Here is a 27,985-nt window from a genome sequence, read left to right on the forward strand (position 1 = left end):
CTGACAAACGACCTCGTCATGTCCAAAAGACAACAGTGGGGGCGTTTCTTATAACACCACCAACAAAAGCTCAGCAGTCACTTCAGCTTTTCAAGATTCTTCGGTTACATTTTGGTCAGGTTTAGGCAACAGAACTACCAAACCTTAAGCGAGTTCAAATAAACACTTTGTGTTGGCATGTCAAACCTACTTCAGGACAGCTGTGGGTGTGCAGTACACTACACACACCCACTGTGTAAAATATCAGTGATTTCCAGGTTAAGTCCCAAGTTTCAAATTGTGTTACAAAAACAGCCGAGGAACCACACCAACACCAACACAGGCACATCAGACTGTTGCTGGGACGTCCACTCATGTGTTTATACTTTGTCCATCGTACTGGAGTTACCTGCTCACACTGCTCTCCAGGAATAACGGCTCACTGGAAACTAAGCTTGTTTGACTGTTGGGGGCTGATGGAGGTCGCCTGTAAAAAAACCACCTCTGTATAGCGTATGGAGCATGCAAAGGCTGGAAACACGTCGGTATTTATGGATCTGTTCTCCTGTCACCAGGATTCCACACATTTGGTGCCGATTGTGCAGAAGTTCATGGTTTGTACTGCCGTGTTATGCAAACTGCAAAGTTGTGTTGTTATCTGTTGTTTTGTTTCAGCTGGACCCCAAACAGACATCAAGTCGACCCAACAGCTGCAGTAGGATCTCACACACATCCAAACATTTAGTGGAAATACAACTACTTACCCTAAATGATACAAATATGCAAACTTGCACATCATTTGTGCCGGTTTTGCTGCCTGGTTTTGAATAGTGTGCAACAGCTCACATTCATATAACAAACTACAGAGCACCGTGTGTTGTGCACACTGTTGCTTTGCAGCAGCTGTGCTGCCATCAGGTTCGTGTCTAACATTCACATTAGTTTGATCTGTATTCAGGGCCCATCTCGGTGCGAGCGTTTCCATCCTTAGCATGAACTATAATTCGTGCTCGGCGTCACAAGTTGCAGTTTAGGTCACTGTGTTTCTGTACAGGTCACATCCCAATTCCCAAGAACAAGGTTGGTTTTTCCAGAGTTATGTGCTAACAGTAGCAAGGTGAGGCACAGATGATCAATTTAGTTTGATGCAGTCAGGTTGGACTTAAATATTACTGTTAATAAATGAATAGTTTCTATATTAACAGCACGACAGGGTGAGACATGCCTTTAAATATACCCAGTTTCAACCTTTGCAGGTCATCCAGTCTTTCTGATCTAAATCATTCTTAAAAACAAAACAAATCAAAAAACAAACAAACAAAACAAAACAAAACCCAAAAGCGTCTCAACATTTATTCAGAAATAAGTTGTTTGGTCGAATGCTGGGTACGAGGCTACAGTGCTAATCGGTGTACAGTGTATAAGACTCAATGATGACGAGAAGCTTTTTCCACCGTTGGAAACAAAAACAAAAAAAGAAGAAAAAATAATCAAAGACAACCATATATTTTATAATCACTGAATCTTTATAATAAAGGACATCTCTGAGCAAGAAAAACTGTTTCCCAGTGTTCTTTATACACCTAACAAACGACTGGTATACGTGTGATAACTTTGACTCAATCTTGAGACAGTGCTTTAAACAGTTTGGTCTCATGATGCAGCACACTGAACCTAAAGCCCGAAAAAAGGGACAAAGGAAAAAAACAAAACAGTAAATTAAAAATTCACGTTTGTATACTAAAGAACAGCAGAAGGGGGATTTTAAATACCATGTGAATATCCCAAATATTCAGGTGAACATGATTTCTTTATGGTGCTGCCTGCTGGGGAAAAACAAACCAAGCAACAGATGCACGCTCACATATCATGCCTGGCTGGTGCTTTCTACACAGTTTTCATGTGAAGGTGGCTGATAAGAACTTGTGCTTGCTCTGAGTTATGTAATATTTTTATTGGCATTTATGGAGAAGATTTAACAACAGATTTATCATTCAGAGCTCTAGAGAGGGAGAGAGCCAGAGTATCATTCTACCATTGACTGCCATCCACTGCTTATTAACAGGCAAACTCCTAATCACCATAGGAAAACAAAGAAAACCAGAAGAAAAAAAATCAACATTTGATTTTTTTTTTTAGTAAATAACATCCAGGGGTGTGTCATTCAATTATATAAGAAACAAAAGGGAGAACAGGTTTTAGGTTTACATGTTTAACATTTGGTAAAAGGAGGGAGTGAAATAACTGAATGGGAAGAGAAGAGATGCTTTGAGATGTTTCTACTGGGAGAGGAAAAACAGAAAAATGGTCAGTTGATCTCAACTTCAGTTTCCAAAGAAACTGAGTCAACACTGAGAGGAGAACAGAGACAGAAGGATGGATGGGGAAGGGCATGTGTGTTGGGAGGGGGGGGCTACAGCCTCCACATCCTAAAAAAACAAACAAAAAAAAAACAAAAAAAAAAACAAAAAAAAAAATCTTCCAGAGTGGAGGGTTTATTATATATACACATATATGAATATATAGATAACACAACTGACAAAGGTGTGTGTAAATCTATATATTTCCATTACATAGACAGTTATGATGGAAGGAAAGACTTTCTTGTTTGTCGCTTATCCAGGAAGGGAGACTTATTAGTCCTGGTCACCAACACTTCAGGAGCTCTGCTCAGAGCACACCCCTCAAAAACCTGGAGACAGACAGAAGCATCATTACCACAGTTGTTTAGGAGCACAGAGATGGACAAACTGAACACCCACACCAGCGAGGTAAGCATGTAGCGCAGTGAAAGCAAAAGGTCAGCAGCAAAGAACTACAACCAGCACACAGGTGTAAAACACAGGAGGTGTATCAGTGTCCTACAACGCTAGTTCCCTAGAAGGTTCCCTACAAATGTCTTGTTGCGTGCTCAGTCATCCAGGTGAGTAACTCTGAAAAGGCCCAGATGAACAGCATCGACCTTTTGGGATTCCCCAGAAAAGTCCATCAAGCTACCTACTGTTTCATTTCAAACTAGAGTTACTGAAACAACATCAATACTCTCAACTAGTGTGAGACTACAGGTAACACGAGCATGTTTAAGTAACCATACAGCTCGCATTAAGGTCTGTGGAATTCCAAGATCACCATTTGTGAACAAATGTTTACCAAAATAACTACAAAACCCAGAACTACATGTAGCATTACCATCATTCGCACTACAGCTACATTTAATGTAGGATATTTAGTAGCACTTCGTGAGCTCACCGATGTGCACTACCAATCAAAGTTTAAGAACACCCCAGTGTTTGCAGTTTAATGTCTCACTGTATTCTGAAATGAAAGAAACTGGAGTTAAAAAAGAAATCATGGAATCAATTTATAGACTAAAGTTGGGTGATATGTAAAAATTTTCCAACCGACAATTGTCAGTCCAATAAAAGACGACAGGCGATATACTGACGCAGGCACAGACTTTCTGATGGGCGGAGCAATGTAATCACGCACGGACTGACTTGTGCACTTAGAATTTCGATGTTTTGTTTGGAGGGAATATTTTACCTTCTTTTCCTGTTTCAGTATTAATACAGATATTTATTTGAGATGCGCCAAATCACACAAAAGACTTAACATTACATCTGAGTTTGTTTCCTTTAATGATGGCTGGAAGAGACATTTTGAATTTTAACTGACTTTTTATTTAATCTTTGTGTTTGTTGTTTGGTCGAGTGTGTCAGAGACACTGTAAACAGAGTGGAAAAAAGAAGCACCATTGAGCTTTCTGTATTTAAATGTTTGTTTTTTTCTGAACATTTCTTTCTTTCTGTCATGAGCAGAGATGGGCTGTAACGCATTACTGTAATCTGATTACTTTTTTTCAAGTAACGAGTAAAGTAAGGGATTACTATTGCAAAAACGGTAATTAGATTACCGTTACTTTCCCGTAGGAACGCTGCGTTACTGCGTTACTAAAACCCTGATTTTTTGCGAGAATGTCTCATGACAGTGACGTAAGCGAGTGCGACGTTCGTGACAACAGCTGTGTGCAGATCAACAATGGATCATATATCGAGTGCGGAGAGAGTATGAGCGTGCAGCGTTTAAAGCGTGAAAGTACTGACCTTACTTTGAGTTTGATTCCATAAAAAGTGACAAAAACATTAGCGTCCGTTGTGCGTGGGAAGAAAACTTCTTTTTACAGCGAAAAAAACCCCTAAACAAGCACCGAGTAGCTACGACGTAATGGGAAATTCACAGAGAAACTCGCGGATTCTTCCACTGACCGCTGCGGCTCACCTGCACCAGGGTAAACCTCCGCCTGCCCCACTCCTGCTTTACAGGTGAAAATAGAGCAACAGGACCGCTAGTCTTTGACTTTATTTATTTTCTGCTGTGTTTTACTTGCATCTATTTGAAAGACTGAGTGTAAACACAAAAAACTATTTTATTTTATGTGCTGGAATGTGCAGAAAATAGGTTTAAATGTTAAACAAATTTGCTCCAGTCAGAGAATGGTGCATATAATTTAATTTTTGCCTGATGCATAAAGTTAAAAGATTAAAAATAATAAAACAAGTTTTAAAAAGAGACTTTTCCATTTGATTACATTTTGTATGATGGATTATGCAGAAAAAGTAGAACTGGGCTGAAAGATCTATCACTTTATCACCTATTCAGGTTGTAAATCGTGTTTTTAAGAAGTAACTAAGTAACGAAGTAATTAATTTACTTATTTTCAAAAGTAATCAGTAAAGTAACGGGATTACTTTTTTGGGGAAGTAATCAGTAATTAGTTACTGATTACTTTTTTCAAGTAACTTGACCAACACTGGTTATGAGTTTGTAAATGGATGGGGTTCAAGTCTGGAGACTGTGCTGGACGCTCCGTGTTTCCAAGCTCACCATCTTGTTCTTTTTCCTGAGGAGGTTCTGACTAACTAGCTTCATGTAGGAATTAGCAGCACCAGCTTTCAAGGCTTGAACCTCCATTGATGCAGAGAAGCTTTCAATTGTTAACGAATTTTAAGTTCCCTGAAAAAGGCCTTTTTGAATAATTCTGAAATGCAATTTGCAGTATTAGGCAACCTTACCTTTTTTTAAACCTCTGGCAGTTCACCACTTTCCTTTGTACCATTTCAAGTTCTTCACTGGACTTGAACGACTTGAATTGCAATAAATAACTGGAAAATTTGGGGTTGCTCTTTAAAAAAAAAAACCCAAACCAAACATATATATATTTTATTTAGCTTTTTATTTAGTGAAGAAAGGACAGGAAAGCGGGAGCAGAAAGGGCTGTGGGTCGGACTCGAACCCGGGCCGGCCGCTCTCAGCCGTATGGCACGTGGTCGCCCGCTGAGCTAAACCAGCGTCCTAAAACTGGGGTGCTCTAAAACTTGACGGTAGTGCACATGCACAACATGTGCGTGCCAATGTTACGTCGAACCATGCTGTAAACTAAACTACTTTAAATGGTGACATATTGCATCTCACCTGAACCACAACATGTAAACAGCAAACCATCAGTCATCCACAGACAGACATACAGGTATGTCAGTACTCTCTATATGCTGGCGTACATGTACCACTTTGTTGCAACAAACTGCATGTGGCTGTTCAGACTGGCTCTGTGTGGAGTTTGCATGTTCTTCCTGTGCCTGCAGGAACATGGCACATGGCTGTGCAATAGCCTGATGACTCTGTCCAGGTCTTCTCTGTAGCACAAGCTAAACTAAACTAGCATCACATACAGCACTGCATGAGAGCAGTTGCTTTTGACACTGCCCTCTGGTGACTGCAACCAACTATGACATGTAGATTATGGTGTGCAAAACGTTGTGCACAAGATCAACAGGCGAACACGCTGATCACTTGATAGATATTAAATGATGCGAGCCTTCTAGACTGGTCTTATTCTCAAAGCCATTTTTCACTACAGAGCAACAAAAGACACAAAGAACATGCTAGTGGTCATATGTGTGCTGCCATGAGGTCCTGCTACAGCAAGACTATCACAGCCCAAGTCTGGTGGGGCCAAAATGGGTTCTAATGCAAACTTGGCCACGTGATGCTGTTGTCACAATGATGCATTTGAGTGATTTGGGTTTAGAAGAAATTAAAGACAAAAGGCACATAATTTACAGTCAGTATTGGGCAGAATTTATAGCCTTATAATCAGTAAATAAATACATACAACTTTGGAATGATGTCAAGCTCTGACATTCAAACAGTACACACACGTCTCTGTGTATACATATGTACACGTGTGTTCCTTTTGCATCTTTATGTAGATAGAAGAAGCAGAGAAAGCCCTGTTAAACAGGGCGCTGCACCAAAAACATCTGATGCAGCCACTTTTGAAATTCCTGATATGTTGCTATTTGTTGATGTTATTCAATTTGTCAAATGTGTACAAAAATGTTTTTATACACAAACACAGCAGCAGTCTACAGCTGCCATTGCCATACAGTGGTAACCATCTCAATCATGTAACATGGAACAGCAAGGGAGACACAACATGTTCAGCATTTTCAAGTTTGGATAGGAAATGTTAGCGACTGCAGAAGAATCAAGAATGATAGTTGGTCAGTATTAAAACATTGCGACAGCAGAGAAAGCCTGTAGTCCAACCCCCAAAAAGGACAGAATAGCATGACAGCAAAGTTAGTAGTCAAATTCCCCAAGGACGTCTTTGCTTCTAATTAAATCTTTCTCTCTTTTCCAATATTATTATTATCATTATTATTATTATCATCATTAATATTATTGTGCCTCAGGCTTATAATGTGGCTTGACTATATTTCAGCAACAATATCCTTTTTGCTGTACATTTCCAATTTGGTGCTTGTTTGTTCTCCAGGGGCACTGGGGTATGGAATAGGGAATTCTAATAATAAAACAAAACAAGAAAACAAACAAACAAAATAAACCCAGTATCTAAAAGTCCTGAATATAATGCTGAATGACTATATGAGCTATTGGCGCCTGTAAAAAACGTCACTTGGCTGTTTGCTACTAACCTTTCATGTTAGGCTTGGGTTTGTCAGTTTGCTTGCCTGTGGGGGTTTGTGCCTGCTGGCCCTGGCCCCCGGAGGAGGCCCCCTGCTGAGCGGCTTTCTGTTTCAGCATGGTCCAGTCAAATGTGTAGTCATACTGGTGGTTCAGAGTCCTTAAAACACACACACAGAAACAATATACCAACGTTAACATTGAACAGTTCAAAATAATTTTGTAGGAAAGAAACAGAAATAACGAACGATGGGAAACATTTTAGTTTATTCAAAAGCATACAAATCAGTCTGTACTCAAGGTTTGCAATTGCATACAAAAGATTAGCTAATGGATCAGCAATGACAATGTAGTAAAAGCACGTGTTTGGGGTTAACTACTGGAAACTGCATTTAGCTCTCAAAGCTGACGACCCCAAAACTGACAGCCATGTACAGAAAGTTGGACGCGTGTGTTCACCTGAAGAGGATGCGAAACAGCTGGCGCAGATACATGTAGTCTGGAGCCTCCTCAAAGCGCAAGCCACGGCAGTAGTTTAGATACATGGCAAATTCTGCTGGGAAACCCTGGAAATATGCATTCATACAACTGAGTGTGCACTGCTTTGATCATGGTGCCTGTTTAACCCTGTAAGATGTGACAGAACTGCAAGAAAAGGCCATTTTTATTTGACTTTTTAAACTGAAGGGTTTATTGGCCTGACTAATGTTACATGTAAAATTCAAAGTGTTCTTTTTGCTAGCTCTGGCATCCTTGTACAGTCTATTTAGGTTTCTCTCTGTGTGGGCACACTGAACATGTAGGTCTCAGAATCTTGGTGTTGTGGGGTTAAAGTGTTTTTACCTTACAGAGGACCTCAACTGGGGTGGACATCTTCTTTTCTGAAATCTTTTCATACTTCTGCTTCTTTGTGGCAGCCTGGACAACGCAAAAATACAAACAGCATGTTTACGCCACAACCCACTGTTACACTAAATGCACTCAGGCTACAGGTGCACTGAGTCTGAGCCAGAGAGAAGTTACAATCAGTGCATCTCTAACTCATGCTAGTGAGCGATACCACAAAACATCATGGTGTGCTGCGTCTTTAGTTTCTGTCTACCACACGTCCAGCACAAACAAAACTGTCTTTGCCTGCTGTGTGTCAAAGGCAGCGACATACCTTTAATCCCTGCCATGGCAGACTGGTTCTGTTGAAGTACATCAGCACGTAGCCTAGTGACTCCATATCATCACGGCGACTGAAGACAACAAAAGTGTTCATTGAGTACACAACGAGTGCATTCGTGTTTCCCTGACACTGTCAAAATATTCATTATTTTTCGTTCTCTTAGAAATGGTTGCTGTGGCAGTATTACGAAGAGAAAGATACAATGTACACCAGAAAAAAGACCATTTTTTAAAATTGGCTTGATTTTTAACACACTGTTGGAAAAAAAAGTAACCTATAATGTCCTTTGTCTATCAGATGTTTGCACAGACCTCTGCTCAATGCCCAGGTGCGCGTTGATGGAAGCATAGCGTGCCGTGCCAGTCAGGTTCTTGTCTTCTCTGTATGGGATGTGTTGTCGTGTTCGGTTGTCTCTGTACTTCTTTGCCAAACCAAAGTCAATAAGGAACAACTGATGGAGAGGGACAGAAGACTAGTTAGTTGTCAGTTACCGACGAACAAAGAGTTCTTTCATTAAAATCATCCTTTTTGTCCTTCTGTAAAACAAATGCTAACATTACTCAACGATGAACGTAACCTTGTGATGGTGTCGATATGCAGAAGCGTACGGGTTCATATAAGCTGCTCAGCGGAGTGTGCTTGGAGGGTGGGGGCACTGCACTCTTATTCTGGAACATTTATTATTCATTTATATGAACTGACACTAGTCTCAGGTGAAATGTCTTTTAAATGACTGTAAAAAGCCATTTTGATAATCGACTACTGATTCTCTAGTTTGCATTCACAGCACTGTGCAAAAGTCTGGAAAAAGCTGTCATTTATTCTTTGTTGCGTGAATGGGTGCAGTGATTTATTGACACATGCAACTAATACATGGACATACAAAACAACAACAAAACAACAAAACAAGTTAACAAGCTTCAAAGTCTGTATTTGGTAGTGAGCACCCTTAACCTTCAACACAGCCTAAACCTTTTGGTAATATTTAAAGTTGCCTTCTGGGACGACTGGCCGAGCTTCATTTGGAGGCGAGCCGTCTTTTGTTCCACTCTCTCAACATGACACCACCTGGCTTCAATAATAATGCGGCCTGGGTTCACAGTTCCACTGTTTTATTTTGGGGGCACCCCCCTATCAGATATGCCTTTACCTCAAAGTGTGTTTGAAATCACTGTCGTGTTTAAAACTAAAGCTAGAAACTTTCCACATGCATGATGGACCAAAATCTCATGCAGTCCTCTGCATTCACACTATTACCAAATTTTACCAACGTTACTGGCTGAAACACAAACCATGACAGTATGTCCACTGTGCTGTACAGATGACTGCACTGAATTACAGCTGCCAACACTGATTACTGTAATAATCTGGTATTCCACTGATTAAGTAACCAGGTAAGTAACTGGATAAAGAGCATCCAGTCTTATTAAATGAGCAATAATAAATATGAAAAAACAAACTGCTCATTAATCTCCATTAGTGTTGGTCATGTTACTTAACAGAAGTAATTAGTTACCGATTACTTTCTTGAAGATGTAATCAGTAATCCCATTACTTCACTGATTATTTTTCAAAATTAGTTACTTTATTACTTTTTAAAAACATGATACACAACCTGAATATGTAATAAAGCAACAGACCTTTGAGCCCAGTTTTTTTCTGCATAATCATATAACATTTAATTAAACTTGTTTTAATCTTATAACTTTATGCAGATATCGAGTCATACTGAGCCGCAGACAACACTCCTGTCACAAAGGTAGAAACTGCAGTTTTTAGCAGTGACTTTTATATTTCCTTCATACATTAAAAAAAATCCAGTTGACATTAGAACTGTCTTCTTTAAGAGTAATCTGGCCAAGAGGGCAGCAGAAAAAAACCCGCAACCAATACAACAGTTATGTTGTAAACATATTTTAAGTGGCCAAAAAGGACCGGATCGATTATAATGTCGGTACAATAACAATAATAGATTTCTAAAGACACTTGAAAAAACAGGCAATTTTATATGTAACGTCTTTGTAAATCCTGTTCAGTAAAGTCTATTTACCAATATAAGTAAACACACGGAAATACCGGAAATCAGTTTTTGGCAACCGGCGTGCTCGGTGCTCGCTCAGATTTGACGTTTCATTTCTTCCCATGCAGATGTTTGCCAGTTTTTACAGAATCAAACTCAAAGTACTGTCAGTGCGTCCACGCTTTAAACGCTGCATGGCCGTACTCTCTCGCACTCTGGATTATCCATTGTTGAACTGCACACGTCACACGCGCTTACGTCATTGTCATGAGACACTCTCACAAATAAAATCACGACGGTTTAGTAATGCGGTGTGCTTACGGGAAAGTAACAGTAATCTAATTACTTTTTTGCAACAGTAATCTTACTTGTTACTTAAGTAATCGGACTTCTGCCCATTCTCCATTTTAGAAATTGCAATATGTAATCGTTTAACTGCATAACATTTGTCAAAAAAAAAAAAAAAAACCCAAAAACCTTCCGATTTTTGCTATATTACAATTTCTTAAAAAAAAAAAAAAAAAAAAACACCCTTAAATGCTAAATACAAAACAATCAAAATCAAAACCCCAAAGTCAAATAAAGGCTTGATCACAACACTTGAAAACATCAGTACCTTCGTTAGGTTACACCTATGCTAGCAATGTCAAAATCTTACGTCGCCTGGCTCTCAACTTAATCAGAAAACTTGACCAAGAGTTTGAGCAGAGGCACCTATGATATCAATTTGAAAATCCCAGGCGGCTTCCTCTAGTTATGGCATTCACAAAATGTTCAGAAAACTTGACCTCCGTCCTTGGCCTTGAGGTCAAAGTCACTGAAGTCACTGGTAGGGGGATTTTAAGTCGATACACCTGCGGTATCTATGTACCTATGTCACCTCGCTCTCAAGCTGTCACATTCACAAACGTAGGCATCCAAACTGCCCGCACAACCAGCATCATGACGTCAACACCCCCGTTGACCTTTTACGGCTGAGGGGTAAAAACAAAAACAAGTCCAGAGAACACACATTTCCAACAACAGGAGTTACAACTGGATGCACACTCACAGCCAATATAATACTGCCATTTATGACCGGGGGGGGGGGATAAATAAATGAATAGCTCCCTCCCAAATGTGACGTGGTCAAGGGGTTGGGAGAAAAAAAAAAATGAAATTAAGGTGTCTCATCTCTGTAATTTAGGCTTGCAGCCATAATTCTACAGTGTTCACACACACAAACACCCTGTTACAACATGACCAAACCTGCAATCCTATCAAGACAGAAATCCTACTCACTCCAAGACTGGAGTGAGCACACCTAAAATCTCCTTAAAAGTGCAGCCAAGTACAGTTCACTATACTGGCCCATTTTATTTTTCACAACTGACAAACAGTCATTTTTTGATATGAGTTTTAAGCACCAGATACACTGCTCAAAAAACAAAGTACTGGTGACTGCCGGTGACGACCCCTCAGACCTAGGTAGACACTTATTGTATCAACTTGAAAATCCAAGGCAACTTTCTTGATTGCATTGACAAGATTTTCAGAAAAACCCTGACCTCTGACATTGGTTGTGTTGGTGGTAATGAAATTAACTGATGCACTAGATGGGCAACAATAAGGCTTCTTTTTTTTAAGTAGTTTTTATATTTGGCTTTGGTCAGTGTCACTACAGGTAGCATGACATGATAACTGGACTCTACAGAGGTCGCACGTGCAGTTCACCCTCACTGGGATGACATATCAATAATGTCCCCCCGCACAGCCTCAGCTTAGCTTTAAGACTTTAGATGTCTCTTAGTGAAAGATTTCATTTTAGGTTTAGAAAACCAAACACAGCAACTATACGCGACCTTTAAAAAGGGGGGATGAAGAACCAGGCAACTTTAGTGCCTCAACATTGAGGCACTAAAGCAGGTCAAACAGTTTATCACTGTATGTCAATGCGATTTGCTGCTGGTACATAAAGACAACAGTCTTATTGGTGAAAAAGAAATAAACTTCCATTTTTCCTTTTCTGTGTGAAACAGACTTACACAGTGCACACTGGTCTGTCAGTCCCACCACCCACCAGTACTGGTAAAGTATTAAACACTTAACAAGAATCAACCAGAACATTAGATTCTATGATTCTGCTGTTTCTCCAGTGTTTGCTTCTATTAGCTCACTGACTTCTTCTTGTTATTAAAGTTAGGTTTGATTCATCGCTTAAAAATAATAATAAAGTCATTTCACTTCCTCTTAGGCCAATGAGGACAATCAGGCACTCGTGTATAATTTAGATGAATGCAGCGTCTTTGTTACATCACATGGCAATGACAACTACTTCTTAGCCAAAGCTAACAAGATTCACACTGTTAGATGGAGTACATACGCTGGGCATTATGCAACTGCAAGATGGGTGCTGGTGGGCTAATTCATTTTAAACCAGTGTAGTAAAATATGATTGCAAAGCGACAACTGCAGTTGTGAGGCAGCTGGTGTTGTGGTAAAGGTCACACCTGGTTTAATCCTGAGAAAGATGGATCCTGAGAAGAGCTAACAGCCAAGCTTCTTTTCCTCTTCCCCACTGACGAGTCTAAACACTAGGGCAGACAGTAGAGGGGCAGGGGTCAAAATTACACAGCCTCCATCCACCTTCAGTTACAGTTAACATGAGTACAACAGGCAGTTCTGTTTGTACCCACATTGTTTTCTCCTTTTAACAACTAACACTGTCCTGTAGAGCTAGGATATGCACTGGCTTTTGTACATGCGATACTGGATCTAAATAAGAAATACACTTTAAATAACCGTGCTACAGATTTGATCATTCTGGCCACCTGTCTAGAAGAAATCATATTATGGTTTTCTTCTGTCAGGACAACCACGGAAAGATCAGATCAAAAGTGTGTGTGTAGTATGGGACACATGGATGCTTCAGTGTGATGTCTGACAAACACTTGGGGGAAATAGACAGCAAGTGCCATATCTCACAAAAGCCCTGGGCACAAGTGGGGTTTTGGTAAACTGGTAGTGACGAGTGGTGAAGAGTATTTGATATTAACAAAGCATGTGAAAAACAAAAAGCAAATTCATGGGTTAATGTCTTTTCTACAGTTAGGTTAGTATTGCCAAAAAACCAAAACCAAAAGTGGTTAATAAGTCACCTGTAAAGTCTGAAACCAACACCCAAGATTTCCTCTGATACAGTGCAGCCTTACCAAAGATTTAAGGCTCTAGCAGAGGGACTAAGCTAATGTGTGGTTTGTGATTTGGTGATCTAAAAACAACAACAAACCCCAAATCTGGTTCTATTCAAGTTGGACATTCCTAGCACATAAATACTAATTTTTTTAAAAATGTATTTTTTTTTTTTTTTTTTTTAAATGGTCAACACTGCATAAATCTGCTATGAAATATGACAGCTCTTATAACGGGCATGCAGCGTCATTTTAGCTCTTTAATAGGTGAGGTAGAAGCCAGCGAATGAGGACGTCCAGTGTTCTGTTACTGGCCTACTCAAGCTTACTTGCTTTAGTGAAGAGCAATATAGGTGCAATATTTACCCAGGGCATTCAAACAGCACAGCAAACACAGAGCAAAGCTAAAAATTAATCTTTGACAAAATATACCCACCACACAGATAACTTGTGTTTTTACTGGACACTTTCCTTGCCACAAACCAGTACGCACCATTAACGCAGGCATAAATGACTCATGTTGGGATTTTTGAGGCCATGACCAAGCAAAGGAAGCCTCGGTCTAACATTAGGTGTGCCTCATCAGTATTGTACTTCACATGGCAAGGTCTGTACACGCATGCACAACACTATACTAATTCAGCACAGCTCTGCTTTGTGAAGTGGACACAGATTAGACTACAAAAAAGCATTAAACAAATCCATGACTATAGTTTGCACATTGAGTAGAATCTGTGCCTAAATGAATCCCAAACTGTCCTGAATAATAACCTTTTTCTTTTGATGGAAATGTTTTGTCCTGTTGGGACTTGTTGTTTCCATAATGACAGCACTCTTATTCACAGGGCCTGTGGGGTGGCTGCATATTAAGGAGTGGCCCAAAGCCTTACTTTCCTTAAAACTGTCAGGCCAGCTTCTTACTCTCATTTCTTTAGCAGTTATAACTCATCAGCATATTTCATTAGGAAGAACTTTCTGCATGTCAAGAAAACAAAATATTCAAAAGCAAACTATACACAAAGTTGTAATTTTTAGGTTAAAAGCCTCCAAGTAAGAGCAAGGTTCTTAAAAAGGAAAGATGTTAGGATTTCCAGTGGAAACCTTTAGAAATACAACGCCTGAATTTAATGAAAAGCTTTACTTTTATCACTATTAAAACCCATCACCAAGTGCTCAGTTTCACCTTAATTTGACTAAAACTGCAAAGCAAACATAATAATTTTGATTTACGGCAGCTTTTAACTTCTTGCATGCAAGCAGTGCAGAAAAAAATGAGCAAGACAGGGACAACGTGACGGTAATTCAAACTCTTAACGGTTAAATGTTGGTAATACTGATAATATTAGTAAGTATACACGAGGGTGGGACCCAAGATACATGTTTCTCAACTTCCAGGTCAGTCACTCAAGTGACTTTCAATGATTATGAAAAATACTGTTGACTAACATCCGATCTGGTACTAAATGTATCAGAAGGCTGTAATGTCCACAACTGAACAGCTGTCAATTCAAAGCACAGCAAATTGTTTCCAGTGTGGACACAGCTTTAGCACCACCTCCCTGTGGTCTGTGTCATGTGCTCTACACCACTTGTGTCACACACCAGGCTGCGGGCCTAATCTGCCACGAGAGATTCAATACAAATATACATAAAGTGACAATAAACTACATATCCCAAAACGCAAGCCGTCCCATGAAGAGACAGCAAACTGCCACTAGATTAAAGTGTTTCTACAACACCGCTGGGTTTAGTGACCATCTCAGAATTTCCAGAAAAAGGAGAATCGATGCAGAAGGAAGGCTGTTTAATGAGAAATAGGAAAATGAATATTTGTTATTTAAGAAGAAAAACCAAAACAGCTTGTGCTGTGAGCGTGTCGGTGGTGAGGGAGGTCTATATACATTGTATTCCTTCACATGGATTTAAAAAAGAAAAAACATCAGTCCATTTATCATTTTAGTCTCCAACAAAAACAAAACGTGGTTCAAGAATTAAAGGCAGACTGCAACCTCAGCAGAATGTGTTCATCAAAGCTACAGCCCAGAGGGACACAGCACCAACAGTAGCTTTACTGTGGCTACTGCCCGTGCTTCAAAGAGTTTCTCAGAGTGTTTTTGAAGCGGTGCATGCCAAGGGTTTGTGACCAGGGATCCACCAACCAGATAAGACTTCTTAAAAAAAATAATGAAAAATCAATTTGTCAAAAAACAAAACACCATAGCAGAGTGAGTGAGGGAATTTACAGGCAATCTTACATCCATCACGGAGGGAGGTATCTGGCTTTTTCATTAGCTGTTGATAAAAGCACAGACAACACTGACACAGTGCAGTTAGCAATTTTTATATGGGGCGTGAAGGCTGACGTCTGTCTGTCCCGAGGAGCTCTTTCATGTAGCTTCAAGGCATGGGACGACGACAGGGAGGGACCGATGTGGTGGAAAAGGCTGCTTGGTAGGATTAACATAGGACAAAAATGGGGGGGGAATGCCACAAACCTCTGATAACATTACTTCATCATCCATCAAGAAGCTTTGTGTGGATTGTGTGTATGGAGACGTGCCATACCATCCACAGAAGCTGAGCAGGAACGTAGTTCTCAAACTATTTAAGCTCAGAAGAGATTTTTTTCATGAGAAAAAAAAAGAAGCAAAAACAAAACAAAAAACAAACAGAATTTGTGTTTGCCTGTGGTCAGCATCTCATCTGGATGGAATTATTAACTCCTTTTAACTCAAATCTAATAGTTTGATTTAACTGAAATTTAATGGCGGTGTTTGCATCTTGTGTTCTTTTTAGAACACGGCCTATGGACGAACACGGCCTATGGACGAACACGGCCTATGGACGAACACGGTTGTGTAATATGGGGTCTTGTGGCAACAATAAAGCTACATGGTGTGTTAATTACACACCATCGATCCAACTTCACCAATCTAGTTGTGAACTGAAACAAATTTGTTCTTTTGAATAAATTCTACACTTTTCTGTATGTGCAGTTATGTATTCAGTGTGCTTGCAGAGCCCCCCCTCTTCTTTTGTTGAACTACATCATTAGCTGGGGGTAGCTTATGCTGACAATGTGAAGACTGTTCAGCCATTTGTTTCTCCAAAATACAAATCTGTCCCACATTCTCAGCAGCTGCTCATCACCCACTGTGACAAAGCTCGTCCTGGACAAAGTTCACATGGTAAGTTATGAAGAGGTTATTTTTGCTGCTGTAGTGTGGCTTTATTAAACTTATAACTTTAAAAGTTGTTAATTAAAGCAACGTGTCAACCTATGTTGCTGCATTTATGCAAATGTTTGAATTATTTGTAACCTAATATCAAAAATCAGATACAGAGACAGTTTAACAGTATGGCAAAGTTCAATTACATTTATCCAGTTACAAATGGTCCTTTGAGGGATGAAAATGAGTTCCCCGGCTCTACACCACTCATCACCTCACTCAGGCATGGTGACATGCAGACTTGAATTTGGGAACAGAGAGAGATTATGAAAGAAACTAACACTGTTAAGTGGCCCAAAATGCATTAGATACTAACACTACCACAAAACAAGGTCACAAATTCGACCAAATGAAAGTTACAACTATACTTCCAAGCCCTGTTATTTTTAAGGGATTTCTGTGAGAAACTGGGGTTTAATATGAAAGCATTTAAGCAACACTACCACAGTGAAGCATCATTAACTGGTAGATGAGGACATGTGGGAAAACAGACCGGTATGTCCAGTAAACAACAATAACTTCAGGAAGTAGACTCAGAATTGATTCCCACCAGTCACAAAGCTCCTTCAGCATGCTGACATTCAGTCCACGTTCATGTTGGACTTTACAGGTGTTCAACATTTTGCGACTGCATCTTGCACAGTTGCGATAAGCTCACGTTGACACCACTAAACGGTGTTAGGTCCCTATCTGGACCTATAGTTGGCAACAGTAACCCTGGTTCTGCACTGCAGTTTTGGTGAGTGTGGTTACAAAATTAACCAGATGTCCACCAACTGTATGTTAATGTTAATATCAGTCCTCCCGCTGACAGCAGATCCAGAGCAAAACAACGATTACTACAGAGAAACAAAACGGATGCGAGCAGGGCTGGCTGGTTAGTAGCGATTATTTACTTATGTTCATGGATGATAATGTTGGGGATCAACGATGGTTCAAGGTTAATGGCAATAGCTTTTATAAAGAGGTGTCAAATTTGTATCCAATTTTTCCCACAGATGCATTAAATACCAGCATTTAGAGATTCAAGCCCATTTAAATCTACCTTCAACCAATATTCCCAACATGGGGACAGGGACTCATGAACATGTTCACAAATGCAGACTTGCACATGCTAAGTCTAATTTGCGTGTGTTGGGAGAATTTTTCAGCCCTCATAATCCTAATCCATAATCCTCTTAATCCTAATAAGAGAAAACAGGAGGACTGACGTTTAAATGAGAACTTCTTCAAGCTGGAAATGGGAAATAAGGCTTTGTTCCCTCTTGTAAAATACAATTCACACCAAACCCTGCCGTTCAATAACACAGATTACCATGTCCCTTTCCATTTCTAGTAGACCAAAAAGAAGAAAAGTTGCTAATATTTATAGTAATAGTCACACCTGATCTGCAGTCTTCCAAAACCAAAACAGAAAATGACAAAGGTTTCTCCATTTTAGAAACTCAAGTTTAACTGCATTCAGGCAAAAAACGTTAAAGTGTTCCAACAGTGTTGTATCTGCTGGATGACAGACTGTGTGTTCAGGTATATGTGGTTGTGTGTGCAAGATAAGCCCTTAAAGATTTTGTGCTCTATAAATAAAACTACAATGAAAAAGAACATGTGATGGCTGCAATGAAGAAAAGTGAGCATATTCTGAAGTTGTCCCTGAGCTTTGCTGCAAAATTGTGTGCTGCTGAAAACAGCCTCTCTGCCGGTGTAGATGGTAATAATTCAGTTACCAAACAGCTGCAGATGACTGGCTCAGAGTTCTACTCATGTACATTTATAACTGGCCTGCAAAAAAAACATTTTTATATATTATTACAAATTAATATTTTATATTATTTTACATTTAATTAAAACATTTTTATGAAGGGCTTGAAATCAATATGGTCTTGTGAAAATCCTCACCGTTTAAACTGCCCCCTGCTTGGTGCAGGTTTCACTGCGACAGAAAGTGGGTCGGCTCTCTTCAGCTTAAACTCCGTATCCGACCAATATGCACATTTTAATGTAGCGTCTGTGGCTTTTGGCTGCGGATGTGAGCGGCTACAAAGCTCAGTTTTGTTTTTGTCTCCCAGCTTATTGAGCAGGTGGCTTAATGAGTGACTTTGAGCTTTTTCCCTGTGTGGGATTTACTGTGATTACAGGAAAAAGTGCTGCTGTTTTGGATGCTTTCCTTCACCTACGCTCACCGTCTTCTGCCTCTTTGCTCGAGTGTAATAATTTATTAATTTTGACTTCCTTGTGAAATCTATTACTCTACACTGTAAGTAGACAGACTGCGGCTCCACGTTAAAATATGAAACCATCATCTTCACTGCTGCTGGTATCAGCAGTCTGTTCTTTAAAAACTTGGGGCTGCATTGTTTTAACGTCATTTATGTTTTTACATTCACAAGCACACTCCTAGACACACCACAGTTCTATTACAGATCTGTTTTAGTGAGAGGTTCATGTTTCCATGGTGCCGACTGGAGTCATTACACAAAGCATCAAAGCAGAAAATCAAAAACGTTTGTGTTGATGACGTCACCATCAGGAGATTACTAAAGCTAAACATTTACTACCAGAGGTGTCTATTAGGAAGCAGGACTTCAGCTTATCCAGATCACTTCAGGGTTAGTCCTGGTTTTCTGTAGTACAAAAGGTGATTGACTTACAGAGGTGTAACTTATGCTATAGATGTTCCACATTAGACATCAACAGGTATGAAATCACTGCCCACTGACTGATTCTCCAGAATACAGCATCACCACTCCTGTAACCTCTGCATGGAGAGTTGGAGGGTGCTTCCCTGATGAGTATCAGTAATAGATCTAATTCTTAGATGGAACTTTAATCCTGTGTTTTTTTCCCCCCTGTTGGCAGCAAACACTAACACTTTGGCTGTTCATTTACCATTAATTCATGATCCTAAAACAGGACACTTCCTGTTTGAATTCTGTTCTTAAACTTTACTCTCAAACCCTTTAAAGACAACGGGGACAGAATAAAAGTGTCCAAAGCAGGTTATGTTGGGGGTTTCATTTTAAAATCACCGTTTTCACTGTTTCTTTTATTCACAGCATGTTTTAAGAGCAATGTGGATTCTATGCTGGGGGCATACATATGCTACTTATTGAACTGTACCTAAACCCACTGAGTGAAGCACACACTGTGTTGCATTGTCACACGTACTAATTTGTTGATTTCGAAAAAAGCATAAAATGTTCCTATATTCCTTTTACACTGCTGTAACTGCAGCTAGTAGAACACCTGTTCAAATTCATTTAACTTTGTTCTGCCGACAAATTAAAGTCATTTCCCCTTCTTCCACTTTATGTGGAAGAAAAGTCATGTAACCCATGAAAAAGCCCCTTTTAGATGAATTCGATGCTGCCAACACCCCTTTCATGTGAACTGCAGGTGAAACCCTGGATTAACTCAGCAAGTTGATTAACCAACTTCATGTGACCGTATAGTCTAGTCGTCAGTGATTCCATATAACTGAAAGACGTATGTTGAAACTGCTTCATAATATCTGGCCCCTGTCATAACTATCCTCCAACAGGTCTATACAGTCCTTGAATATGACATACTTATGTACTGGTCCTGCATATCTTACCTTGTTACAGTGACGGCCGATGCCCATGAGAAAGTTATCTGGTTTGATGTCTCTGTGGATGAAGTTCTTTGTGTGTACATACTCGATTCTGCTGATCATCTGAAGATATAAAAATGTGTTTTAAATGTGACCAAATTACTACGATGGACAAAAGTTTCCAGATTATATATGAAGGCAGGATACAGATAAACCTTTGCCTAGTTCCCTTTTTTAAAAGCCTGCAGAGAAGTGGGTGTGTGTATGAGCTGGATACCTGGTCTGCCAGCATAAGGACAGTTTTCATGGTGAAGCGGCGAGAACAGAAGTTAAACAGGTCCTCCAGACTGGGTCCAAGCAGGTCCATAACTAGGACGTTGTAGTCCTTCTCTTGGCCATACCACCTGATGACAACAGTAACATAGAAAAGTGGGTTTTCACGGTTGATCTCAGTCACAATGCATTCACTAAACCAACTTCACAGGCTGAATATACGGCGGGCCCTTGTTTATCGCGGGAGTTACGTTCCAAAAATAACCCGCGATAAGTGAAATCCGCAAAGTAGCCAACTTTATTTTTTACAATTATTATAGATGTTTTAAGGCTGTAAAGCCCTCACTACACACTTTATACTCGTTTCTCAGACAGGCAGGAACATTTTCACACTTTTCTCTTGTTTAAACTCTCAAAGTTCAAACCTTCATAGAAAAACAAGTCCAAAGGAACCCGCAGGTGACGACGTTTCGTCGACACTGTCGTTTGTGTTACAAACATACAGTGAAAACACTTCAGAGTCACGCTGCTAGCGGTTGAAGATTTATGTAAATGTGGCAAGCTGAACGCATTCTGTCCTGTACAGGAGACACAGCACGGGATTGACTGACAATGGTCTACAGCCAATCAGGATGCAGAACACAATACGCTGTTTAAAACAAACAAACAAACAAAAAAAACCCCCAAAAAACATGCAAAATTGCACAAAAATAAAATCCGAAGCAGTGAAAGGTGAACTGCATTATAGCGAGGGACCACTGTAGACCCAAAGCAGGTTGGCCTCTTATAAAAAGGCTCGTTTTACTTGTGTCATTTTACGTGTCCCTTGTGCATAATAAATGAGTCGTGTATATATAAGAACAAAAGGTTACACGTCACTTTGAAATAATACTAATGTGTTTCTGAGGTACAAACATGAGACATTAAAATGTCCTGTTCCATGGAAGCCCATCACATGAATTCTCTCTTAACACCAATGACATCATTGCTTAGTGAGATTCTGGTTTAATTTAGTTGTTCCGACTGACATCCTGATGTGTCAACAAGGAAACAAGAAAACACAAGTTATTGTGACGCAGCAGAGGTTGAACTTTTAACCTTTTAAAATTGTTTTAAGACAGTCTCATTTTTTCCTCCCCACTCTAAAACACTACTGTGATGTGGAGTCATGTGACTCTGGAAAAAACATTGAACACAATCTGTTCACTAAAGCCAGCTCTGTGTCTAGAAACATGGAAAAGAACAAACCAACCACGGTTCTTTGTATGTTTATATTTTCAAAACTAATCACTGAAAATTAGTCTTTGGATTTTTGTTTTTTCATAGAATATTTCGTTAGTAAATAAATATCTGTAACAAACGCCCCTTTGCATTGATGTGCTTTCATACCTCTCTAGAAGCTCAATTTTACTGTTTACAGCTTGAACCGAGATTACTTATACAGGGGTTATACTTCCCACGTCCACAGGTGCTCAGGTCCCAGTGACAAGTCGCCTCATCGTTTAGTTAACACTGTAACTGTTAATTTTATTAAAAGGCAAAATAATGAAATCGCAGATAGAATTGCTGAAACATAACACCTGTTCTTAAACAGCTCCCATGGCTTCCAGTTCACCTAAGTATCAATTTCAAGATCTTGTTTATCACTTTCAAAGTCCTTTATAACCCTGCTCGCCTGTCTTTATCAAATGTTCTCCATACGTACTCAGAGTACACTCTGCTCGTCTTCAGCTTCCCCTCTGTCTGCTCACCTGACTACCATGGGACTCAGAGCCTTTAGTTGTTCTGTCCCAAGACTGGAATGCACTTACACCAGATCTCCAGACCAAACTGTACTTTTAAACCACGTCTTTAAAGGCACCGATAATAACTGTATAAAATGTAATAATAACAACAACAACAACAACAAGCACTCAAAGTGACATGCCTTAGTCACCCATTCAGACAAGCACTTCTTTTCTACACCTAAGTGCTTTCTAACATTCACACCCCAATAGGTGCATTGGAGAGGAACTTAGGGTTATAGTATCTTGCCCAAGGGTACTTTAGCACCCAAACTGGAGCAGTCAGGGATCGAAGCACCACCTTTCAATTAGTAGATGACCTGCTCCACCTCCTAAGCTGCAGCTACCTTATTGAAGAGGTGAGGCCCAACACGACAAACAAAGAGGGATCAAATGTGTATGCCAACAAGCGTAGAAAGATGAATTGAATGGACGTACAGACTAGGGCTGCCACGATTACGTCGACTATTAAAATCATCGACGACAAATTTAATAGTCGACGCGTCGTTTGAAGCTTTGTAAGATCCCAAAAGACGCAGGACTAAGTAGTAGGATTTAAGAGTGTAATAACGGACTGAAACAGAAGATGGCAGCACTGCATGTACAAGGATGCCAGCTGCCGTTAAACCCCGAAGAAGAAGCTGTGTCAGGTTTCATAGCTGTGTCCAAATTTAGAGGCTGCATCCTTCGGAGGCCGCATTTGTAGGCCAATTACGTTACAGCGACACGGCGAAGATTGTCCAAACACTCAGATAATTTTAAAATGTTATTGTTTGGCTTTTTTCAGTGTTTTATTTGTTCCTCTGTAAATCTGTTTGGCTGAGATTAAAGTTACAGTTTTCACACAGCTGAATAAACGTCAAACAGAGAACTGATTAAACAGAAGTGTGAGATGCTTGAGAGTTTACTCCTGTGTCCTGTTATATTTTACATAAAGAACAGACGGCCGAGTTTATTAAACTCCACCGAAACAATCTGCAAATTTCATTAAAAGTTTAATAAACTATCATCTTGTCTTTATTTTTAGTTAGCACATACCTTAAACACTTAAAGCTGTAAGCTAATGATAGTTATATAAGAGCAGATGCTGCTGGTGCAATAAGCTGTACGTTTTACGTCCAATGGATGATGATCTGATTAGTCGCAAAAATAATCGGTGACTAGTCGACTATCAAAATAATCGTTTGTGGCAGCCCTAGTACAGACATATGTGGGTATGTTGATTCTTGCTGATGTGCACCTATTCAGTAAAGAAGCTACAGCTAGTAAACCAGTAAATCTGTGGCAAAAATATGGGCAGTATGTAACACCAGGTCCAGCTACACATGGTGGCAACTAGAGCTGCACGATTAATCGTTAGAAAATCGCGATCTCAATTCATACTTATGTGCGATCTCATTTCCAAATGACAACGATTTAAAAAAAAAAAAAAAAAAAAGAAAGAAAGAAAGAAAAAAAAAAGAAAGACGACGATTGTACTGCATTTTGATCCGGGACGTAATCTGCATGAAAACAAGCGCTCACTCTTCCTGCTCAACAAATGACAAGGGCGGAGCTTATACCACGTGATACAGAAGCTGGCTGCTAAAATTGGCAGGGAAAAAAACAACGGAGAGCAGGTCAGGGATGACGAGAAAGTGACAGGAGAAAATCCGTCCCAGTCAGCCACCCAAACATCAACCACCAGGAACCTTATACAGCGCTTCCCTATACCCGTCGAACTCCCGCAGGCACAAAGAAATTACGGAGGCTATTACTTATCACCTGACCAAAGATATGGCTCCATCAACACTGTGCAAAACGAGGGATTTAGGAAAATGATCAACACCCTAGACAAACGCTACACAGTGCCGTCCCGCAACTATTTTTCTATTGTTGCACTACCTGCTCTACACACGCAGCGTCGAGCAACGGTGGAGACGGAATTTCAAGCAGTACAACATTTTGCGGCAACGACAAAACGTGAGACATTTGTTGTTTTTATGTTCAGTCTCAACTGTTACGACGTTGATGTGCAGTTAATAAGCGCAATACATATTTATACCGGAAAAGAAAATCGTGAGAGAATCGTGATCTCAATTCTAAGCAAAAAAATCGTGATTCTCATTTTATGCAAAATCGTGCAGCCCTAGTGGCAACCATGCTGGTGCACATTAAAAAAAAAAAACAACTTGTTGAGTTGTCCATAACATTACAGAAGGTCTCCGAGGGCGAAAAATGATACCTGTGACAATTTTACTTCGTATGCCGTTGGCCTGTAAATGGTGGAAACTAAGGGCTCAGTTGTCATTGAAGTCTGCCTTCACTGAGGCCTGTGCTATGATGTCCCATGACTTGGCGAATCCAAATAGGTGCTAATGGAAGTAGGGGGTTTATTGACCTTCGATTTGAAATGGAATAACGAAATCTTTGTGTTTGAATAAACTTTTAATTAAAAGTAACATAACTGAGTGATTAATCCACTTTATATTTTTTAAACTATCAAACATTTGGGGGAAATTTTGAGCCCAGAGGGAAACGGGTGTGATTGTGTGCTGCCACTGAAAAAACTCAAATGATTTAAAACAAAACTGCAGTCTCACTAACGTTAATTTCATAGTTTCATTTTGTTTTCACTCAGAACAACCTATACTTTTATGTCAACAAGGTCTAGAGGCAACACATTTCAAAATGAAGAGAACAGTTTGTGGTACTGCATTTGATTGAAGTAATACTGAAGGTGTAACAGGATCGACTGACAATTTATACTACAGTTACCCACAGTTACCACTCTGTGGGTAACTGACAATTTTATTGCTATGTTTGGTTTTTGCTATTGTATTACTTTATATTTGTATAGATCAGCACTTTGGTCTACCAGGTGTGTTTTTAAAGTGCTATATAAATAAACGATGATGATGATACTTTAAATAAACCAGGTGGGGATAAAAGGTGTATGGCAATGAGGGTCAAGCGTCATGATTCCTTGTTAAGGAATGTAATTAACGGTTACAAATGCCTTAGTTTGACACTGCCCATTAAACAGGGACTCAAATTTAATGACATATCAGTGTCTTAGTTTTAGACGAGCTGATTAGTCAACTAAACGAGACCAAAAAAAAGAAAAAAAAGAAAAGAGAGACTAAGAAATGAGTTCCCAGGAACAACCCTACTTGTAACTGCCATAATTATCTTATGGCACGATATATTTTCAATCCACACGTCTGGTGGGAATCAACTATAGTCACAATATGCACACAACTGACAGCTTTACCATGATTTTGAAATCTGTAGCATTCGCAGGCCATAATCATGACCCCAACACAAGGCTTGAGTCACTTCTTTACACCAAAAAAAAAAAGTAAAAAGCCCGAGCCACAGTGAGGAAGTTGCACAAACTGGTATAGGTGGGGCCTGAATAAAAGTCAAGTCAGACTCTAGCAGGAATGTAGGAGAGGCAGCAAGATCAGCAGGTTGCGCAGGCTGTAGGCAAGACTGTTTCAACATGAAACCAGAACTATGAGCACCAAGACTCACTGAACAGCTTGTTTGCAATACAGTTGAAGTGGAAACTTACTTTAGACTTAAATTACAAAAAAGCCAAATTGAAACAACCCTAAACTGGGATTTATGGTTTACAACCATTTTTATAACCCATACTAGTGGCTGTTAAGGCTTTTATAGGATTTTCAGGCTACATAACCCTAGAAAACATTTCACAGCATTACAATGCAACTGTTGACTGGAAATTCTCACCAGATGTTGGTAACAACCCCTCTAATCCACATATGCAAATTCAAACCATAGATGTCCATAAATGATGTGTAATAATGAGAAACGATGTGGGATCACAGAGTTGGACACAGCTACTGTCAATCCTCAGTAGGTGGCAGCAGATTTTTATCAAGAACGTCTCAGTACATTTGTCCATTAATCCTTCCATCAATGAAGCATGCCAGTGCCGTATGAAGAATAGCCCCACGCTATTATGTTCCCAGCTGCAGACTTCCCTCTTTTTGGGCTAATATGCAGTGTCTTTTGGCCTCTGAACACTGTGTGTACTGAGGCATCCAAAGAGTTTAATTTCAGTCTCATCTGACCAGACTATGTTCTCCTCAGACCCCGACGACGGTATATGACATGAATAGATGACTACCAGAATGTAAACCGCTTAGCACACTGTTAAACACCAAAGTCAGTCGTTTAACTGAAAGTCGAGTTTAACTGGGAAAAAACAAATACAGTACTCCTAACTATCCTCTGATTAGTGTGTAATTATGTCTTTCAACAAACAGATGCAGGCTCAATTTAGATGTAGTTTATTAAATGAACACATACATTACTGAGATGGACATGGCCGTTCAGCCTAATCACACTGCATGTATGTTGCTAGAGACCATTCATCTACGTGGTATTGCCAAAGGCTGAGGAGAGTGCTATAGATACAAATTTTAATTGATGTGAAGGATCATAAAAGTTAATCTCATTTATTTAGTGCTAAATCACAACAGTTGTCTCAAGGCGCTTTACAGACCCTACAATAACACAAAGAAAACAGGTAAAACACCAGCAATCATATCACACCTATGAGCAAGCCCTTTGGCAACAGCGGGAAGGAACAACTCCCTTTTAACAGGAAGAAACCTCCAGCAGAACCAGCCTCAGGGAGGGGCGGGGCCATCTGCTGCGACCGGTCGGGGGCGAGCATACTTGGATTCTACGTTTGACAATCTAGTCCAAGTAGGGAAAAGTTGAAAGAAAAAAACCCCAAAAACAACTAAATTGAACGTGAAAACCACCAACATGTTTAAAGAAAGCTTTTCATTATTTGAAATCCAAATATAAGGTGGAAAACAAAGTTCTGTCCAACCATTCATATAAAACTGCAGCAAATTCCTTTTTTGTTCTACTTACAGAACAATCGGGGGAGACAAGACGCCACTAAGTATTTGTGATAGTTCTTGTCCACCACAAGACAGACGGGTGTATTGTTGCTGCCCTAACATTTATGTTTTCATTCCATACACAGCTGGTGCAGAGCTCCCAAAACTTTGTTCTACATGTACAATGACAGAAGGCTTTGGTGGCTTTTTAGTCGTCTCATTGTTTTAACACACAAAACAAATGGCTACACTACACACCAGCTACACACTCCAAACACATTCAATGTCAAATCTCTCACATTTCAAACTCGCCATCAGTCCCAAAACTTTCCTCTTTCTAAGCAACCATATGCCACGTGCTGCCACATCATTTTTGATTGGCTCATGTGGTACATTTTGTAACCAATGAAAGAAAAGTGTCTGTTTTAGTTTGGAGGGATTTTCCCCTCTGGTATGAAACCTGCTTGCGAGCGCTGACCTTAGAAAATCCAGCTACAAGTCTAAGATACAAAATGAAAAATGAATTCTTTTATTTTTTAATAGAACACTTAAATGCTGAAACAAGTGCCAGGAGCATTAACAAACGGTACATGATCAGCAGCTTGTTCTGAAGGTCAAATATGAACATTATCACGTGGCTGCTTTGGATAGTTTGATGCATGAAGTCGAAATGCCAAAGAGAGGTTAATCTTTCATATTTTTTTTTAAATTAAACTATTGACTATCACGCTTTGTCACAATGAATATCTGAGTGAAGATACAATGTCTAAACGTTACCCAAATATATTTATTTCTTTGAGAAATGGCTGCTGCACCATGGCGTGCTTGAAATCAGTTGGTACAGTTCCCATTAGAAGACAGGTGTTGATAATGGACAACACACTAGGTCCAATAGTTTCAAAGACTTCTTTAAAATGACGAGTGGGGATAATGTCGAGGCG

General features: G+C 39.7%; 1 protein-coding gene across 3 annotated transcripts in view; it reads right to left on the reverse strand.

Moving 5' to 3' along the window:
• Positions 1-1,484: 1,484 nt before the first annotated feature.
• Positions 1,485-27,985, reverse strand: part of csnk1a1 (casein kinase 1, alpha 1) — a 29,780-nt gene continuing 3,279 nt past the window's right edge. Inside the window, exons 3-11 of one of the 3 annotated variants that reach the window (XM_084908572.1) lie at positions 20,403-20,529; positions 20,150-20,248; positions 12,647-12,730; positions 8,449-8,588; positions 8,129-8,207; positions 7,810-7,884; positions 7,426-7,532; positions 7,014-7,126; positions 1,485-2,671 (exon numbers count right to left, since the gene is read on the reverse strand). In XM_084908572.1, the coding sequence (XP_084764698.1) occupies positions 2,664-2,671; positions 7,014-7,126; positions 7,426-7,532; positions 7,810-7,884; positions 8,129-8,207; positions 8,449-8,588; positions 12,647-12,730; positions 20,150-20,248; positions 20,403-20,529 (832 nt within the window). In that variant the 3' untranslated portion in view covers positions 1,485-2,663. Of the gene's footprint in view, positions 2,672-6,977; positions 7,127-7,425; positions 7,533-7,809; positions 7,885-8,128; positions 8,208-8,448; positions 8,589-12,646; positions 12,731-20,149; positions 20,249-20,402; positions 20,530-27,985 lie in introns of all 3 variants that reach the window. The other 2 variants (XM_084908564.1, XM_084908580.1) reach the window with 2 other exon arrangements.

The sequence above is a fragment of the Perissodus microlepis genome, chromosome 2 (genome assembly GCF_051167445.1).
Source record: "Perissodus microlepis isolate ML-2025 ecotype Zambia chromosome 2, ASM5116744v1, whole genome shotgun sequence".
NCBI lineage: Eukaryota > Metazoa > Chordata > Actinopteri > Cichliformes > Cichlidae > Perissodus > Perissodus microlepis.